Source organism: Vigna unguiculata, chromosome 7 (genome assembly GCF_004118075.2).
Source record: "Vigna unguiculata cultivar IT97K-499-35 chromosome 7, ASM411807v1, whole genome shotgun sequence".
In the NCBI taxonomy this organism is placed as follows: domain Eukaryota; kingdom Viridiplantae; phylum Streptophyta; class Magnoliopsida; order Fabales; family Fabaceae; genus Vigna; species Vigna unguiculata.
This window is the reverse complement of record NC_040285.1, coordinates 34,391,552-34,410,099: the sequence shown is the minus strand read 5'-3', so window position 1 is coordinate 34,410,099 and position 18,548 is coordinate 34,391,552. Positions and strand designations below refer to the sequence as shown.

Sequence of the window (18,548 nt, the reverse complement as noted above, 5' to 3'; positions counted from 1 at the left end):
GGGTATTTTTGTGAATTAAAGTTTAGCGGGTATGGGTATCCACGAGTACGGATACTATGATACCCGTACCCACCCCATTAATATGCGGGTATCAAAAATACCCGTACCCACGGATAGCGAGTTTTATTTGCAGATACCTGCGAGTACGGATATTTTTGACATCTGGCCTTAGCCCTCGATTTTGTTTCGTTCACATTACCAGAACAAATCTTACAAAAGTTAAAAGCAGCGAACTACATGAATAAAAGGTTAAATAAGTTATTTGAGCACAACCTAAAAAGAAAACAACATGTAAGCATCATTCACGTTAACAAATATAAAAAGGAAATGTTTCAACACTTTAAGGAGTGACCTCTACATGAACACTGGCCTTCCTTAAAGAAATGGATTCGTTTCCTATCCCTCACAATTATCTCCCTATCAACAAATTCTGTCAGATGCATTATAAAAGAATGACAGTGATTGCAGATAGCAGAATTCTTGTTTATGCGTATTGGAGCCATAGTTGGTGCCGTAAGAACACCAAATGCAAGGGCTAATTGCTCTGGGTGGTATAACTTATCTTCGTTCTCTTGGTATGGATACCCTCTGTTCTTCATTTCAGTTATAAAATACTCAAGCTTTTCATGAATCTCACCCTTATCTATCTTCTCACTTGCAGAAAAGACATGAATCCTACCTCTTACCTCCATCCAACACTGCCTGGGGCTTCTTCTTAAGCCTCTTTCTCTCATCAGCCTGCGAGTCTTGTCACCGAAATCAGATAGTCTGGCATTGTCATACAAGCTAGCAAGCAGCAAATATACTGCAGGATCACATGGATCAAGCTCAAGACATCTCCTTGCCATATCTTCTCCCAGTGGCACATTTCCATGTAATTTGCAAGCATTTAATAAGGTTTTATAAATTACAGAATCTGGCATGAAAGGCATTGTTTCAATAACTCCCATAGCTTCCTCTAGGCGACCACCTCTACCAAGGAGATCAATTAAACACACATAGTGATCCAACTTTGGTGTTATATCATATGTTTTTTCCATAGAATAGAAATAATCAAGACCCTGATTCAATAAACTACCTTGGCTGCAAGCAAACATCAGTGATAAGAATGTGAATGAATCAGGTTTAACTCCCGCTAACCTCATGTCATCAAAGGCAGAAAGAGCATCGGATATATGACCATTTGATGCCAATCCAGATATTAAACCATTCCATGACACTGTATCTGGCTCATTTATATCTTCGAAAGCTCTGTATGCATCATGCATGCTACCACACTTACTGTACAAATGAACAAGGCTATTTGAAAATGAATTACATATTTCGAAACCTGATTTAACAGAGTAACAGTGTAGCTGCTTTCCAGTTTCCATAGTGCCTAAGCTAGCTGCTGCTGATAAAAAACTTGCCAAGCTAAATTCATCCATCTTAACATCATCGTTGCACATGTGAGCGATGACTTTTAATGCCATTTCGTGATCTCCCCTTTGATTTAGTTTTGCTGCTAAAGTTGTGTATGTGATGAGATCTCTATGGTTCATCTTGTGAATAACTGACCATGCTTCATCTGTCATTCCTCCTCCAGCATAACCATCCACAAGAGAATTCCCTACAGCTATATCCACGTCTGCTTTTGTTTTTATGATATGTCCATGGATTTTCATTGTTTGAAAAACAGATTTCATTTTACTGCAAGCTCCAAGAATAGCAGATAGTGTAAAGGAATTTGGTTGCACTCCAGCTGCTTGCATCTCCCTAAACAACTGAAAAGATTCTTCTTCCAAACCATGTTCTGCAAAACCAGCAATCAAAGAAGTCCAAGAGATGACATTTGGCGAGTCTATCCCTCTAAAAGCTTCCACTCCATTTGCTGGGGTCTGAGAACATTTCATGTACATATCTACCAGTGCATTTCCAACAAAAATATCGTTCTCCAATCCAACCGTGATGACCAGTGAATGAAACTGTTCCCCTAGCCCCAATGATAAAATTGAGGAGCTAGCATTCAATAAGCTAGCATATGTAAAATTATTTGGTTGAGCTCTAGACAATCTCATATCAAGAAACGCATTAACAGCCTCTCTAATCTGAAAATTTTGAATAAATCCAGAGATTATGGTAGTCCATAAGTACACATCGCATTCAGGTGTCTGATTTGAGACCTTAATTGCATCTTCCACCCGCCTGCATTTTGCATACATATCAACAATGGCTGTCTTCAATATCAGATTCATTTCCACACCAAATCTGATTAACTGTGCGTGCAGTATTTTCCCACAACCCATTCCCAATCCAAGAAAAGAAGACATGCCTAAGAGTTTGACAAATGTGAACCCATTCGGGTAAACTCCCACTTCAATCATTTTGACGTAGACTTGTAGTGCTTCACTCCATTTACTAGTCTCCACCAATGAAGAGATCATGGTTGTCCAAGACACAACATCACCATCCGTCACAAAGGTAAGCAATTTGTGTGGCTCCACAGTGCCATCACACTTTGTGTACAAATCAACCAAAGTGGTACCCAGAACCGGATTCAGCTCCAACCCAAGCTTAACCACAGAGGCATGAATTTGAGCCCCAAACTCAAACTCTCCCAAGGCAGAACACGATTTTAAGGCACTGGACAAGGTGAACTCATTGGGGCATTGACCAGAACCTAGCATCATGTCAAACAACTCGAGGGCCTCAAAATGATACCTGTGCTTGGTGTGAGCCGATAGAAGCGTAGTCCATGACACAACATCCTTGTGAGGCATTTCATCAAAGAAATGGCGTGCTGGTCCAACTCCAAAGCATTTCGCGTACAAAGACAACAAATTGTTGCTCAAATACAAGTCTTGTTGAAGACCCACTTTGATCATTGTGCTATGGACACATGCTCCCTCCTCCAGGGTCTTTGAGTTGCATAGAGAGAGAACCTGCAAGCAAGTTTCTCGGAAGCGGCATGGAAAAAAAGTGTTAGCAATTGTTTTACTACATGACATCATGACCGAACGTTGTTTTGGGAAGATACATTCGTTGTTAGCAACAACTTGTTGCTAGCATATGCTTGGAAGTAGCATAGTTAATAGACAGCCTTAAACGGAGTATTGAAATAACGTTATCAAATGTCCAGGTGGGTCAAATAAAAGGAAGCTCCTTTCAGGATCAGAGTTATGGAATTGGTAAATCAACCACACACATTCGGTATTAAAAACAAATGTTTTTTTTTCTAAAATAAAATTTGTATTTAACATTATTAAGTATTGTTGAATTAATTACACATATATCTTATATCTTCAATAATGATAAATTTTATCTTTAAAGCATTTTAAATTTTATTTGATTTTTTTCCGATATGCATATATACTTGTTAGTTTTCTGATAAATCTTTCAGACATGATTAAAAAAAATAAAACAATAAATACATTTTTTAAAAAATTTAAATTAGAAAATATAACAACAAATATTTTAAAAGATAAAAAAAATTAAAATAAATGAAACTACTTATTAATTAGAATAAATATAACATTTACATTACAGTTTAATTTTTCTGAAAATAAACTTTCCATCTGCATAAAAAGTTAAAAAAAAAAAAAACTTTTCTCAACCTATCTTTTTGTAAGATTTTATTTGTTAAATATTTTGTTTCTAAGTAACACAATTCATTATACATCTATATAAAGAGATCTCTTCTTTTGTATCCACATTTCAAAATATCAATTTTATCCTTTAAAATATAATTATTTATTAATTTTTTAAAATTGACCCGTTACTTTTATAAATTGATATATTTCACTTTATTTTTAATAAATGTAATTTTATTTTATATAATCATCATCTACTAATATAATATCATGTATATTTAAAAAATGCGTACACACAATCGTGACAATACCTGTATGTACGCTATTGCTAGAATAAATCCGTTCAGTTCATTTTGACCCGGTTCGCTCAAAAATAAATTGGGTTTGAGTGGTCCATCACTAACATCTAAAATGAGGGCGATAAAATATAACTACTTCCACAATTTTTTTAATTTTTTTAAAATTTATTTATATGTACACATATAAATAAATGTTTTTTATTATATTATTGTTATTTTAGTTATTAATTATCAATTATGATATACAAATTAAGACCGTAAAATGATAGATAAGTTACGTTTAAACCCAAACTAACAAGCGAGTATATTTGTTTTTTTGGTTGTGTTACAGTGTTTTGGTTCCATGCCTTCATCCAATTTATCTTTTGGATTAGTTTATTTTGTTCTAGCTTTTTCTATATATTCTGCAACAATTTTGTACACCTTTTGGGATCTCTCTTATAGATATCTTACAAGAAATTGATGGATGAACAACTTTATTCTATTTGGAATTGTTAAATATATACTTATATATAAAGTAAAAATTAATTTAAATTATCGAATTTCTGAAGGGTCTCTTGGAGTAGTTCTTGGAATTAGAAAATATTAAATTAATTTTTACAATTTTCTTGGTAGCATAGTGTGATTAATTAGATGATTTTGATTAACCACGTGTATTGAGTGGAAGCAGGTGTTTCTATAAATAGTATGAAAGAGATGAAAATATATGGCAACAAATTGCATTTGGAAGAGTAGGATCCGCTTCCTATGTGTTTGTTTGTTAGCATTTTACACTATCACTCCTTTTTCCTTCTTCCTTCTTCTTCTCTTTTTTTTTTTTTTTGAGTATTCAATTCCATTTTCTCATTCCTCCTTCTTTCGATTCTCCTTCATCGAATAATACAGTTCTTTTGCCCATAACCAAACTTTATGCAACCTGTCAATGGACATTTACAGAACAATTTCTTTTTTTTTGTGGATTTTTTCTTGAAAAGAGGATCGCAAGAAGGATCTTCTCTTTAAAGGTAAAACTATCCTGTGATGGATGTTGCTTTATTTTATCTTTTCATCCCTAACCTTCAATTGCTGTTATCGATGGATGTTTGGATTTTTTTATTGCTGTGATTAACAATGGGGAATGCCTTACCCGAGTTTTGTTGGCTGGGATATTAGGTTTGAATCAAAGTACCGAATTAAGAAGATTCACAACCACTTTTCCCTGAATTTTTCTTGCTCATCAGAACCAACCAGGTTCCACTCTCAATTTTTGTTGTTTTATGAAAGAATGTTACTAGTCTAAATTCAGAAGAATGTGATTTACATGATAACAATAAAATAGTGATTATTAAATAAAGAGAAAAAAAATAACTTGTATATTGATAGTATAAAGAAATGTTTGCTGTTTCTTATGTTTATTAATTTTTATAATAGTTATCTTAAGAGTTATTATATCTCTTATAATTAATGTTTAATTGGTTAATTGTAATTCTTTCTACACTCACTGTATATAAACATAATTTTATTAAAAATTAATGATTGAGTTAAAATTATTTTTAAATTTTGATTCTTAGTTTTATGTACCAGGCTAATCTTAATACATAATCTAATAAGAATGCTTCTTCATGATATTAGTATAATATTAGTATAATATTAGTATAATATTAGTATAATATTAGCTAATAAGATTATGTCATAATATAATAGTATGTTTAGTATAATAAGAGCATGTTTGGACAAGCTTCATCGTAACTATTTATAAAAAATATAAGAAAATTTGAAATGAATATATTATATCAAAATTATAATTAATATAAACAATAACGATTTTATAAATATTATTTTTATATAATTTTAATTTCAATTTATATATAAATAAATTTTAGCTTATAAATTTTTTTTCTCTATTGACCAATCTAATATGGCATGTAAGTTGTATAACTTTTACCTTCATTCCAAACTTCTACCATCATTCCAAGACGCGCTGTTGTTTAATTATAAATGAAAGTTGTCTGATTAGAACTACGAACAACAACAGTGTGTCTAATTAGAACTACGAACAACAGTGTGCCTTAATTTTTCTATATATTAAAGTTGACTTATACACAAATTGAAAACAAAAAAATCAGAAAAAGAATATAAAAGGACTTTTATAGATTATGCATAAATTGATTTTAGTTTATAAAACAGTTAATTTAGTTTTGTTTTCATCTTTCTTTCCTAGAAAGAATTCATGAAATTTCTTCAAATATACTGTTATAATACTAGCAAGTATGTATAATGGAATACATAAGAATTTAGTCGTACTATATCAAATTGAACCCGTGTGCTTGGTTTGATGCAGATGTTTAATAGACGGTATATTCATATGGCTTCTTATTCATTAATGAGAGCGGACAACGTTGCTTGTATTAATATGAATGCTTCGACATTTTTGTACTGGCAGCGAACATACTAGGCTAGGAAGAGAGCACCCGAGTTATAACTCCATTGAGTAACGGTACATTGATCGGGTACGTAGGATTCTATGTTGGTGTAAGTTGGGTTGATGTCATGGTGTGCATCTGATTTAAATATTCATTGTCAACGGAGCTGCTTATGATGTGAAATGCTTTGCTACTTATTATTGTTATAAGTTGTTCTAATTTACTTTGGATGCATTCAACCCTGCATTTGCAGAGAGAGATGGTTGCCTTCGGAAAAAAGTTGAAAGAAAGACAAATTCAAGAATGGCAAGGGTATGTTTTTGCTCGTGTTGTCTGCCTATGGTTTCATTTTTACGCATGGTCATGATGTTGACTTTTAATTTAGATATTACATAAACTACAAATTAATGAAGAAACGAGTTAAGCAGTACGCTCAACAAATACAACTTGAAACACTAGATCGCCGCCATGTACTTAAGGATTTCTCGAGAATGCTGGATAATCAGGTCCGTTCCCATCGTTGACTGTATGATTTTTATTTTAGTCAGTGACCTTTTAACATTACGAAATTTGAGTCTTTTACTCAATTTAGATTCTGGTTTTGGATATGGGTAAAGGGATCGTATTCAGTCTGTTGTGTTGTAGTGTGTTTCACTCACTTCCTTTGTCAATTCAGATTGAAAAGACTGTCCTTTTCCTGTTGGAACAACAAGGGCTTTTAGCAAGTAGGATAGCAAAGCTCGGAGAGGAACATGAAGTTATTCAGCAGGAGCCTCGTTTAAACAGAATAGCTGAACTACGAGAAGCTTATAGAGCAGTGGGACAAGAGCTATTGAAGCTTCTCTTCTTTGTGGAAGTCAATGCTGTTGGTTTGCGTAAGATATTGAAGAAGTTTGAGAAACGCTTAGGCTACAAATTTACTGATTACTATGTTAAAACTCGGGCAAATCATCCTTACTCCCAGCTTCAACAAGTGTTCAAGCATGTGGTAATATGTTAAGTTCAAACACAAATTTGCGTTTGGACCTCTGCTGAATAAAATGCATCGCTAAAACAAACTAAAACTTTTTTTTTCTTCCTACAAATGAACATTGACTGACAGATCCGAACTTGCAGGGAGTTGGAGCTGTTGTTGGAGCTTTATCCCGCAACCTTCATGAACTTCAGAAGAATGAGGAAAGTCAAGGGAGCTTCTTATCAATTTATGATCAGCCTACTCTTCCCCTTCAGGTTTTTTCTACACTGACTTTGTTCATCATCTGATGTTAAGTTTCATGATTTCCGTCAATGTTTTCAGGAAAGTTTTAGTAGCTGCCTTGGAAGTAACACAAGTTTGGTGATTTTCCATCTTAATTACTTGGTCTTACTTATTTTCAGGATCCTGTTATTGATTCAATAAGAGCAGCGGTTGATAGGTTAAGTAATTCAACCAACTTCCTTAACTTTTTGGGGAAGCATGCACTTATTGTGGATGAGGAGCTAACAATACCTGTTGATGAACATGTTGATGATCAAAAATATCATTTTATGTCTCTTTTCCTAAACTTGGCAAACACATTTTTATATATGGTCAATACATATATTATAGTCCCTACTGCAGATGATTACTCTATGAGCCTTGGAGCAGCACCAACGGTTTGTGGTATTGTGATCGGGGCAATGGCAGTTGCACAGGTGTTTTCCTCAGTGTACTTTAGTGCGTGGTCAAATAAATCATACTTCAGACCTCTAGTATTCAGTAGCATAGTTCTTTTTCTCGGCAATGCCATGTATGCCATGGCATATGATCTTAATTCGATATGGGTTCTCTTATTTGGTCGTCTTTTATGTGGGTAGGTAATTTTGTATCTTTTACTTGCTTTCATTACTTGATGACCATAAATTTTGACTTTGCAGCATCATTTTATTTTGGGGAAGTATTATAACACTGTTTTGGGTCTAGTATCATAACCATTGTTGGTATCCAGAAGGAGACTAATGTAATTTGCATTTTACATTCTTAGTATAAAAACATATTTAGCATCTTGTATAAATATTGCCTACCATCATGAATGATTGGTGCCATTTTACGTTTCCCTTAATACTGAAGCTGTGGATATGTGAAGATACTAGTCAGATTAAGACTGAGATCCATTCATAAACGTCTGATTTTAATTGCAGATTTGGTTCTGCCAGAGCTGTTAATCGACGTTATATTAGTGATTGTGTACCTCTAAAAATCCGCATGCAAGCATCGGCAGGTTTTGTTAGTGCCAGTGCTCTAGGAATGGCCTGTGGTCCGGCGTTAGCCGGCTTACTACAGATCGACTTTCGGATTTTCAATATTACATTTAATCAAGACACCTTGCCAGGGTGGGTTATGACTGTTGCTTGGCTCCTATATCTAGCGTGGTTGTCGATCGCTTTCAAGGAACCTTCTCGTGGGATTGAAGAGAATCAAACACCACATCAATCCAATACTGGTACCAAACTCACATTACATCTTCCCTTTGCTGATTATTTATATTTTTCTACTGTGTCCTTACAAGACTGGTTGTCTGCATTAATCCTCTGATTTCATTTCTGGGTCCTACTATTTTTTATATTGACTGGATTGTTTGCCCTTTAAGTGATGACAGTCAATACTGAATATTTCATTAGTGACACTGGTATTTGTTTATACTTTTGACCACTGTCAAAATAAATCTAAAACAGTAAAATATCACATTCTTCCTCGTCAAAGGAAATGGAGATTGATGCATATATTGATTATTGATGCATCCAGTTTTTTAATATCTCTGTCTTTTGCTTCATACTTTACGAAGCACATGTATTGTCAGACCAGACCCTGTCTTCCTCAGAAGCTTTATAAAACTTTGTTGCTGTACTGCTACCCTGTGTAGTATTTTTTGAACCTTCCAAACACCACAATGACGTACTGAATAGATCAAATAAGGATATGAAAAAGAAATTAACAATAAAAACTGTAAAATCGTTGGAAAATATTTACCTGGAAGGCTATCTCTGGTGAATTGACAAATCTGCTGCCGAAATGTAATACTTCTGGCACTAAAGACTAACGAGCCGTCTCTAAAAATTAGAGTGTGTCTCTGTGTTCCGAGAGAATTTATAGAAAAACATCTAAAACCACATTTTCCTTACTTTATAATATCATAATTCAAGGGTAATCTATATGTTTGTTCATTCTTTTAAACTAAAACAATTGAAAATGACAGTTCTTTTTCTTGTACTAATAGAAAACAGTGCACTTGAAAAAGGCTTAAGACATCCATTGCTCACCAGTTCAGAAAATAAGGTAGATGAAAATGCTGACCAGGATAATGATGATAGTGAAGAAGCTCCAAAAGAATCTCGTCAGCCAGCCAATTCAATTGGAGCAGCGTATAGACTCCTTACACCTTGTGTAAAGGTTTGAGAACAATTCTAAATGTTACAGTTTCAACTCAAAATGTTGGATTTCCATCATAGATTATGAGAATTATGCGTGTTAATCTCTGTTAAATTTAACTTTTCACATTCAGCTTATTGTTGTTTTAGATTATTTAGAAGTGTGAAATCTTTGGTGTACAGTTTGTTTGATATCACAATTCACAAAGTTCCAAGTGAAAACCAAATAAAGGTTTTTCAGCTGACCAACGTTATGTAACATCTCAGGTTCAGTTATTGATATATTTCATGCTAAAGTATGCAATGGAGATTTTACTATCAGAATCTAGTGTCGTCACGACATACTACTTCAATTGGACAACAAGCACGGTTTCCGTTTTTCTTGCTTGCCTTGGCTTGACTGTTCTTCCTGTCAACATCGTTGTTGGAAGTTATATAAGCAATATGTTCGAGGACAGGTAACGTGTAGAAAACCTATGCAGAAAGAGATGCATGACAAATTGATAACACATTTTGGATTTTAATACTTGAGAAAATGATAAAAGCAATTATAGAGATCCAATCCAAGAGATAAATATTTTCACTTATCCACTAACATTAAAATTGTTGATACTATCCATCTACACACTAAGAGATCCTCTTTCTATTTGATCGTTTTGTAGGCAAATTCTGTTGGCATCAGAAATTATGGTTTTCTTAGGCATACTCTTCAGCTTCAATGTAATTGTTCCATACTCTGAGCCACAGTATGTCTGTTCGGGGCTGCTTATGTTTGTTTCTGCTGAAGTACTTGAAGGTAAGATCTTAGACTAAATATTGAGAGAGAAAAATATATTTAGATTTTAAAAAAGGAAAGAGCAAAAAGCATGTCAACATGGAACATGATGAAAACATATTGGGGTCATTGATCGTTACGATGTTTGACAATGATTTATGCTTTACAGGCGTCAACTTGTCACTTCTTTCACGAGTTATGTCATCAAGGCTTTCTCGTGGAACCTACAATGGAGGGCTTTTGTCGACAGAGGCCGGGACACTTGCACGAGTGATTGCAGATGCGACCATTACTCTTGCTGGCTATGTGGGTGTGAGTAGGCTCCTCAACATCACCCTCATTCCTTCCTTCTTCATTTGCGTAGTTTCCATATTTGCAACTTGCTACACCTACAATTCTTTATATTGATTACGCCTCTTGTATGTTTTAAGAAACTTCCTCACCAACTTCTTTTCTCCCTTCCAATTTTGATCTATCAACTTCTTCAAGCTCCATGAGGTAGTGAAACAGTAGTTAGGCTGTCCAATGTAAATTCTTCAGTTCCATGGATTCCTCATGTATCTACAATGGTCATTATTATTCACAATACATACAATATAAGACGCATGCCATTTTTATTACTATTTTTATACTCTGCACTTTACATTATTTTTCTCCCTCAGATATTACTTTTTTAAATGTTTTTCTTTTTTAATTTCATTTACTTATATTCTGAAATTAAGTTCTTTAGTGTGTTCATTTAAAAAAATCAAGTTTTTCTTCGTGTGTTTTACAAAAGTGAAATGTGTTTGAATACAAAGAAAGAATACAAGCAATAAAAAATCATATCAGCAAACCTAAAAAAACTGATACCTAATAGAAAATCATAACAAAAAATCTAACAAAAAAAACTGAAAGAATATATCAAGATATCTCTAACAATTTCTAAATCTAAGTTATTTATAGATTAAATCATTTTTGTGAGTACTAATAGTGTTAACTATGTGTCACATGTCAACAAGTGATTTTTTTGACTTTTTAAAATTTGTTTAAAATTTATTTTAAATTTTAAATTTTTTTTATGATTTAAAAAATAATTGTCACATATCAATCTGACGTTGTGCCACGTGATTGAAACAATGTGATGTGGCAGTGGTAGTGTTAGGTGACACTATTGCATGTGAAAAATCTCGATATAATCCTTGTATGTGTTATTTTGTCTCAATTTGGTGCCAATTTTTTTAAAACTGAATCAATTTCATTCCTATATCAAATTTAAATTTTGTATAAATTTTACAATGGTATTTTTATTATAATTTATATTTTTAACAAATCTAAGTTTATTTAAATGTATATTTTGCATTGAATTTTATTTAAATTTTATTTTAAATATTTATATATCTATAATTTATAGATAAATGTTAGAGTTACTTTAAAAATAAAAACTTTATAAATTCAAATATAAAATTTTAAAATAATTTTATAACAATTTAAAATAAATAAATTTATTTAAAATTTTACAATTTATAAAGTTGTTATTTTAAAACCAACTCTAACCTTTGTCTATAAATTATTGATATATAAATATTTAAAACAATATTTAAATAAATTTTAATGTAAAATAAAAACTTAATCTTGTTAGAATTATCATTGTGACATTTATACAAAGGTAGAATTTTATCTCAATTTAAATAGGGACTAAAATTGATTCAGTTTTAAAAAGATTTGCACCAAATTGAAACAAAAGAACAAATACCACTGACATTGTCACATTATATTGTCTCTGCTATGTGGCGCAACGTCGGGTTGACACGTGACAATTATTTTTTTTAAAGGAAATTATAAAGAAAAATAAAAAAAAAAAATCATGTGCTAACACGTGACACATAATTAACACATTAGTGTACTACTAACGGAAATGATCTAATTACAACGACTTTTTTAAAATAGGGATCAACTGAGTCAAATAAAGAAAATTGCTACATACTTAAGATTTCGTTATGGAGACCTTTGGAATGATTTAACCTTATTTATATTTGAAATTTTTTTTTTGTGTTTTTTCTCTTAAACTTCGTCTACGAATTTTAAAAAAAATGGAAATTTGGTCATTCTAAACTGTGTAAACGATAAAAATTATCACTAAATATTAAGTTTGAATATGACTAAAAATTAAATTCATATATTTTTAAATTTTGGCGGATTAATGTATGAATTCAGAAATATATAGACCAAAACCAATTTAAAATATATGAACACATGCAAACATCCTTTCTTTTATATTTTTCTTATCTGTATCAATTGTATATATAATTTTAAATGATTTTTCTCTATATAGACATACATAACATGAAATATTTGTCAGTAATTCTATGAGGATTTTGTTTGTAGCTTGTCATGTAATTATACGTGTAGGAACAATATGTAACTTTTGTATAAAGAGGTGAATAATCAATTCAATTGAGTAATAGTTGATCAGTAGAAGTGTTATACATTGAGTCGAGTTGACTCACTATTAAACTAATTTAATTTGGATTACTTTTTAATGAGTTAAATGTGTTGTAATTTTATACGACTTAATATTCATTAAAAGATAAAGTATGTGAGATTGATTCAATTAAATATATTTTATTTTTCAATGTTTATATATTTATTATAACAAACAATAACATTATAAAAAGTTATTAACTTTAGTCTCCATTTTACATAAGTATAGTGTTAATACTTTCACAAAACACCATAATTAGGAAGTGAAATTATAAATAATATTATAAAGAAAAAAATATTAATTATATAATTGAATAAAAAATAAATTAAACATTCAAATTTGAATCTTCTCAAATGAGATTCTAATCATACAAATAAAATAAAATATCAACTTTTAGTCTCTATTTTACTATAGTGTTAATACTTTCACAAAACACTAAATATAATTAGGAAGTGAAATTATAAATAATATTATAAAGAAAAAAATATTAATTATATAATTGAATAAAAAAATAAATTAAACATTTAAATTATTTGAAGCCTCTCGAATGAGATTCTAATTATAAAAATAAAATAAATTATTAATTTAAAAAAAATAATAAATAATCATAATAAAAAAATTATTAAAAAGGTCTTATTAAGTTAAGAATAACTAATATAAATTAGATTTTATAGAAATATATAGATAAGTATGATATTAAATAAAATTTAACTTAATAACCATTAATACAACTTTATTTTATTTAAAGGACAAAAATGTCCATAAATATTGTACAAGTGTGTTTAATATTTTATTTAATGTTCACAAATAAAAGTTAAAAATCAATTAAATAATAAAATAACTATATTTTAATGTTGCTAAAAATTAAATATAAGAAATTTTAAATTAACAAAAAAATCAACAAAAAAATAGTGTTAAACATATAAAAATTTTACCAAAAAAATTAATAATTAAAATATCAATTTGAGATTTCATTGAATTGTTTTTTTTGCTTTTTAGTAGAAATCTTACAAATTTCAAAGTCCTTATTTTGTATCAGAAAGTTATTCTCTAACAATTTAAAGGATACTTTTGTCTTTATAAAATTTGTTATGTGCATTTATACTATTTTAATTACTGTATTTAATTATTTCAGCTTTTAATGTAAAAATAGTAGTATCAAAGCACATTAATTATTTCTTAACCAGTGCTCTAAGGCCTTTAGGACAAGAGTCTGGATTCTCTGTTGAGTTTTTCTGTGTTATCCTCTGCTGAGTATTAAAAACACATTGTTCTGATACTTCAAAAATAATTTTAATATATTTTAAAATTAATGACTATAATGTATTTTGAAGATACAATAAAGGAACTAACAAAGAAAAATCATAAAAAAAATCCAAACTTCTTAGGATACTGTTTAACATTATTCTTATTAAAAAATACACAAAGAGTTGATGTAATAAATTATAAGTCAACTTACTCATACTCATTTAATCAAATTTAATTGATCTTATATACAAAAATTTATATATATATATATATATATATATATATATATATATATATATATATATTTAACTCAATTTATCTCAAATTCATAGTATGTGGGATTGACTCTGAGTTTAAAACCATTTTAAAACTTTATTTATCCTTACATATGCATAAAACCGAATTCAATGGCTAAAGAAGTTTACAAACAACGAAGAGCTGAATAAAGAAGCTCCTTTAGAAGGTATTACTTTATTGAGGCAGAAATCAAACACTGAAAAAGTTATGTCCATATCCAATCCAAGAAAGGACATGGGGAAGCGTGTTGAGTTACAAAATAATTAGATTAAATAAAGAATACCCAACACAGTAATAAAAGCTGGAATAGCTCAGTTGGTTAGAGCGTGTGGCTGTTAACCACAAGGTCGGAGGTTCAAGCCCTCCTTCTAGCGTTTTTTAATTTTTTTTTAATTCTTTTTAAATTTTTTTTTAATTTTCTTTAAATTCTTTTTAATTTTTTTTTGAATTTTTTTTAAATTCTTTTAAATTTTCTTTAAATTCTTTTTTATTTTGTTTATTTTTTTTAAATTTTTAAATTTTATTTTTATTTTTTAAAATTCTTTTAAAATTATTTATTTATTTTTTAAATATTTAATTTTTTTTAATTTTTTTAATATTTTATTTGTTTTTTAAATTTTTTAAACTTTTTTTAAAATTTTTTTTCTTTTTTTTCATTCTCTTTTTTCAATTTTATTTTATTTTATTAAACTAAAACTACGTAATATTTCAATTTTTTTTTTTATTCTATTAAACTAAAACTACTGGGTTGGGAAATTTGAATCTACAACATGTGAGTATTTTCCTGGAGAGCAGCTCGTGAACTCCGTTTTCTTAAGTCAATTATGGGATGAAATCTGATTATGTGGGATCCACTCACTGTTTCAACTTGCATAGATGAATATAGTATTTTATTTTTCCACCTGTCTTTTCTTCTGTATTCCTCTGTGTTCAAAATAAAGTCCCTGTTTGCTAATTTATACTACTAACACTGCACCAATGCAATTTTTTATCAAATATCACGCTTAACAGTTCAATCAAATAGCACTTTATATAATATTTCCTAAAAATATATTTTCCTTCATAATTTGTTTTTATTCTGCCTCATTGTCCAGTAGTGTATCTTAAGCGAAGAGTGACACATGATAACCAAAATTTTATTTGCAACCCCCAACCCAACACTGAACAAGTTCACGGGACCATGAATGAAGAACCCGTGATCAAAACACTCTCGCTCACAGTCACAGCAGACAAAAGAATAGCAGCAACAAAGCAACTTAGCCACACGACAAAACTTCTTCCATGATGACAACGACCCTTTTGGATTCTTCCTCACTCTTTCCAACCAAACGCATCCCGTGACTTCAACAAACTTAAACAAATCCAACAATTCAAATTATAATCTAAGACCTTTTCCTGTTACATATCCGCCATTCAACTCTCAACTCAGCTCTTCCAGAAACTCAAATCATGGAACCCACCTTATTATGTTCTTCACAAAATTTTATCAAAATTAACAATTTTGAATATCATTGTAAATCAGATGTGTCAGTTTTATGCGTAGCCATCCATCATGTGCCTACAGTATGAAACGTCGCATTCTTGAGGTACATTATTGTTGTGCAGTGTCTTAGGAAAATGAAATACGACACACTTGTATTAAATCATCCAATTATCCAAATTATGGGATTCTCAAGAGAAAGGCAACAACTATATCTAATGAAGAAATGAGAATATTGGAATAATTTTCTTTAGAGGAGAACGAAAAGTCCACTTCATATCTATGAATCAAACTTTTTCTGTGGCTGTATTTCCGATTATATACTTGTATACTTCGTAGAAACCAAATAAAACAAAAACAGTTCATACGATAAAAGAAAATAACACTACAACGTTTGATCATCGTGTTTATCGGTCTCTATTATGTTTTGGATCTCGACACCCTCCGAATCAAAACCAAGAAGCAAAGCAAACGATACACCACAAAGAAGCTGATCAAGATGTACACGTTGGTCCACCTTTCACTCTCCTTAATCCCTCTCTTCTGTAGCACGTCAGCGCCGGTGATCATGCACTCTTCATTCTCTTGGTACCATATCAAACACTTTGTCAGCAAGCACGAGTACTCGTTGATGAGAAGAGCGTCAAGAGCATATTTGTACATGGACAAGAAGTGCATGAAGAGCCAGTACTTGGGCAAGCTATCCTTGGAGATAAAGTAACCGGAGAACAGAAAAAACGCCGCCAGAAGCACCGTCAAGAGGGAAGTTCCGGAGATATAGTTGGGTGCAAGAGAGCTCAAAAAGAGTACGAAGGAGTTTGCCATGAGAACTATGACCCAAATGACGAGGACAAAGTAAGCAAAAGAAAACCATGAAGCACAGAGGCCAACTAAGAAGTAAACCGGGATAGAATACATAACAGCAACAACGAACAAGTAGGGCAAGAAAACAAGCGTATTTGCAATGAGATGAGAAGAGAGCCTATAAACCCCACTGGAAGTTTCTCTTAATATGATAGGCCTCTCGTTGATGAAGATGGGAAGGGTTTCGGTGGTGGAAGATAAGAGAAAGGTGAGAGTGAAAGCAAACAGACCAAACCTTTTCTCGATCCCTTCTTTACCAAAACCTATGTTGATATAAATAGTTCCCAACACAAGCCCCACCAGAAGCGCTTCAGCAGTGTTGGTCAGAAGAAGTTGCCTTGTTCGGTAAATAATCTTCCAAAATCTGACGTAAAGAGTGAAAATCTCGTGCACCCTAGAGCTTTTATACATGATGCTCTCTCCACTGTTCCCTGTTCGTCCACCACCAGGAACCAAATTTACTGAACTTGAACTTGAACTTTCAGGCGACTCCGGAAGACTGGGTGGAGTGAGAGGTTTAATCTCATTCAAAATCTCCATGGCATATTCCAAGGCATTGAGTTGGTGAGGGACGGTGTAGCCATTGGAGTGCAAGAAGGCTTGCAAGGTGGCAACGGTTCCATGATGAACTACGGTTCCCTTGGAAAGCAGCAATATCCTGTCAATGCAGGAGAGGATCTTGAAGCTGGGTTGGTGGATGGAGAGGATGATGGTTCTGTTGCGAGAGAGGCAAGTTTGTTTGAGAATCTGCATGACTTTGAAGGCGGAAGTGCTGTCAAGCCCCGAGGTGGGTTCGTCGAGGAGTAGCACGGCGGGATCGTGGAGGAGGCTGAGACCGATGGAGACCCTTCTGCGTTCGCCGCCGGAGAGGCCGTGGGCGAGGCGCGTGTGGGCGAGATGGGAGAGGCGCAGTTGGGAAAGGAGTTGGGAGACGAGGGCGCGGAGGTTGGGGGCGGAGGGTTTGAGGAGGGTGGCGGCAAAGAGGAAGGTTTCGGAGACGGTGAGGAGAGGGAGGGAGTGGTCGTGTTGGGGGACGTAGGAGGAGAGCTTGCGAAAGGAGGAGGGGAGGAGAGGGGAAGAGTTGAGGGAGAGGGTGCCGTGGGAGGGGAGGGTGCGGGCGGCGAGGATGTCCAGGAGGGTGGACTTGCCGGCGCCGCTAGGGCCCACCACGGCGAGGATTTGGGAAGGGTGGGCGGTGAGGGAGACATCCTTGAGGATGTAGGCTGGAGGGGTGGTGGTGCAATGGTTGAAGAAGAGAGGCAGTCTGGTGGAGGAGGATTTGGTGTAGCATATCGAGGTGGCGGTTAGTGTGTAGGTTTTGGATGGTGGTGGCGGTGGCGGTGACGATTGGTGTTCCATGGAGGCGAGTGAGAGTGAGGATGGGTGGTGAGAAGTATGAAGGATGGGTTAATTTCCATTCCAGTGTTGTGTTGAAGAGTATAAGGATAATATAGAATGTGACAAAAGGGAAAAATAATTAAAAAAGTGTTGTGGTTAAGTGCATTGGCCTTTGGTGTTTGGATTATATTTTATTCTACTCAAAACAATTAGTAATGAAATAAATAGGTTGAATATCTATATTAATTAATGAGAACTCTCATATATTTTTACTCTCTTTTTGTAAGCTTTGGATTCACTTTTTTTATAAGATAAAATAACTAATGTAACTAAATATGTGGAATTAAGGTTAATTTAATTCTTGCAGTGACATCTATTATTAGTAGATTGATTTATTCTTGTTACACTAATGTTATTATTATTTA

The 18,548-nt window shown here is 32.6% G+C and overlaps 3 protein-coding genes and 1 non-coding gene across 6 annotated transcripts; 2 read left to right on the top strand and 2 right to left on the bottom strand.

The window, feature by feature from the left end:
* Nucleotides 1-290: 290 nt before the first annotated feature.
* On the bottom strand, nucleotides 291-3,142 carry LOC114190751 (pentatricopeptide repeat-containing protein At5g52850, chloroplastic). Its single transcript, XM_028079757.1, has one exon. It carries the CDS (start codon nucleotides 2,988-2,990, stop codon nucleotides 333-335), a length of 2,658 nt encoding a protein of 885 aa, XP_027935558.1. The 5' UTR covers nucleotides 2,991-3,142; the 3' UTR covers nucleotides 291-332.
* Nucleotides 3,143-4,608: 1,466 nt separating this feature from the next.
* LOC114190743 (SPX domain-containing membrane protein At4g11810-like) lies at nucleotides 4,609-11,037 on the top strand. Of its 3 annotated transcripts, XM_028079744.1 has the most exons (14): nucleotides 4,609-4,872; nucleotides 5,021-5,098; nucleotides 6,189-6,202; nucleotides 6,291-6,357; nucleotides 6,524-6,582; nucleotides 6,656-6,776; nucleotides 6,947-7,258; nucleotides 7,387-7,500; nucleotides 7,648-8,102; nucleotides 8,431-8,732; nucleotides 9,507-9,679; nucleotides 9,925-10,115; nucleotides 10,320-10,453; nucleotides 10,602-11,037. In XM_028079744.1, exons 5-14 carry the CDS (start codon nucleotides 6,530-6,532, stop codon nucleotides 10,838-10,840), a joined length of 2,094 nt encoding a protein of 697 aa, XP_027935545.1. In that variant the 5' UTR covers nucleotides 4,609-4,872; nucleotides 5,021-5,098; nucleotides 6,189-6,202; nucleotides 6,291-6,357; nucleotides 6,524-6,529; the 3' UTR covers nucleotides 10,841-11,037. The 3 variants fall into 3 exon arrangements, with proteins under 3 accessions (XP_027935545.1, XP_027935546.1, XP_027935544.1); XM_028079745.1 differs by lacking the exon at nucleotides 6,189-6,202; XM_028079743.1 differs by having other exon boundaries at nucleotides 6,189-6,357.
* A 3,704-nt stretch (nucleotides 11,038-14,741) lies between these two features.
* Nucleotides 14,742-14,815, top strand: TRNAN-GUU. Its single transcript has one exon. It is a non-coding gene; the product is annotated as a tRNA-Asn (tRNA).
* A 1,355-nt stretch (nucleotides 14,816-16,170) lies between these two features.
* On the bottom strand, nucleotides 16,171-18,292 carry LOC114189653 (ABC transporter G family member 8). Its single transcript, XM_028078282.1, has one exon. It carries the CDS (start codon nucleotides 18,142-18,144, stop codon nucleotides 16,342-16,344), a length of 1,803 nt encoding a protein of 600 aa, XP_027934083.1. The 5' UTR covers nucleotides 18,145-18,292; the 3' UTR covers nucleotides 16,171-16,341.
* Between the last annotated feature and the right edge of the window lie 256 nt (nucleotides 18,293-18,548).

Bases quoted from the DNA above. Each gene is read 5' to 3' on its own strand.
- LOC114190751 (XM_028079757.1), bottom strand. From the start codon at position 2,990: ATGATGTCATGTAGTAAAACAATTGCTAACACTTTTTTTCCATGCCGC.
- LOC114190743 (XM_028079745.1), top strand. From the start codon at position 6,530: ATGGTTGCCTTCGGAAAAAAGTTGAAAGAAAGACAAATTCAAGAATGG. The intron at 9,680-9,924 runs GTTTGAGAACAA...GTAACATCTCAG, and splicing joins TCCTTACACCTTGTGTAAAG to GTTCAGTTATTGATATATTT. The intron at 10,116-10,319 runs GTAACGTGTAGA...ATCGTTTTGTAG, and splicing joins AGCAATATGTTCGAGGACAG to GCAAATTCTGTTGGCATCAG.
- LOC114189653 (XM_028078282.1), bottom strand. From the start codon at position 18,144: ATGGAACACCAATCGTCACCGCCACCGCCACCACCATCCAAAACCTAC.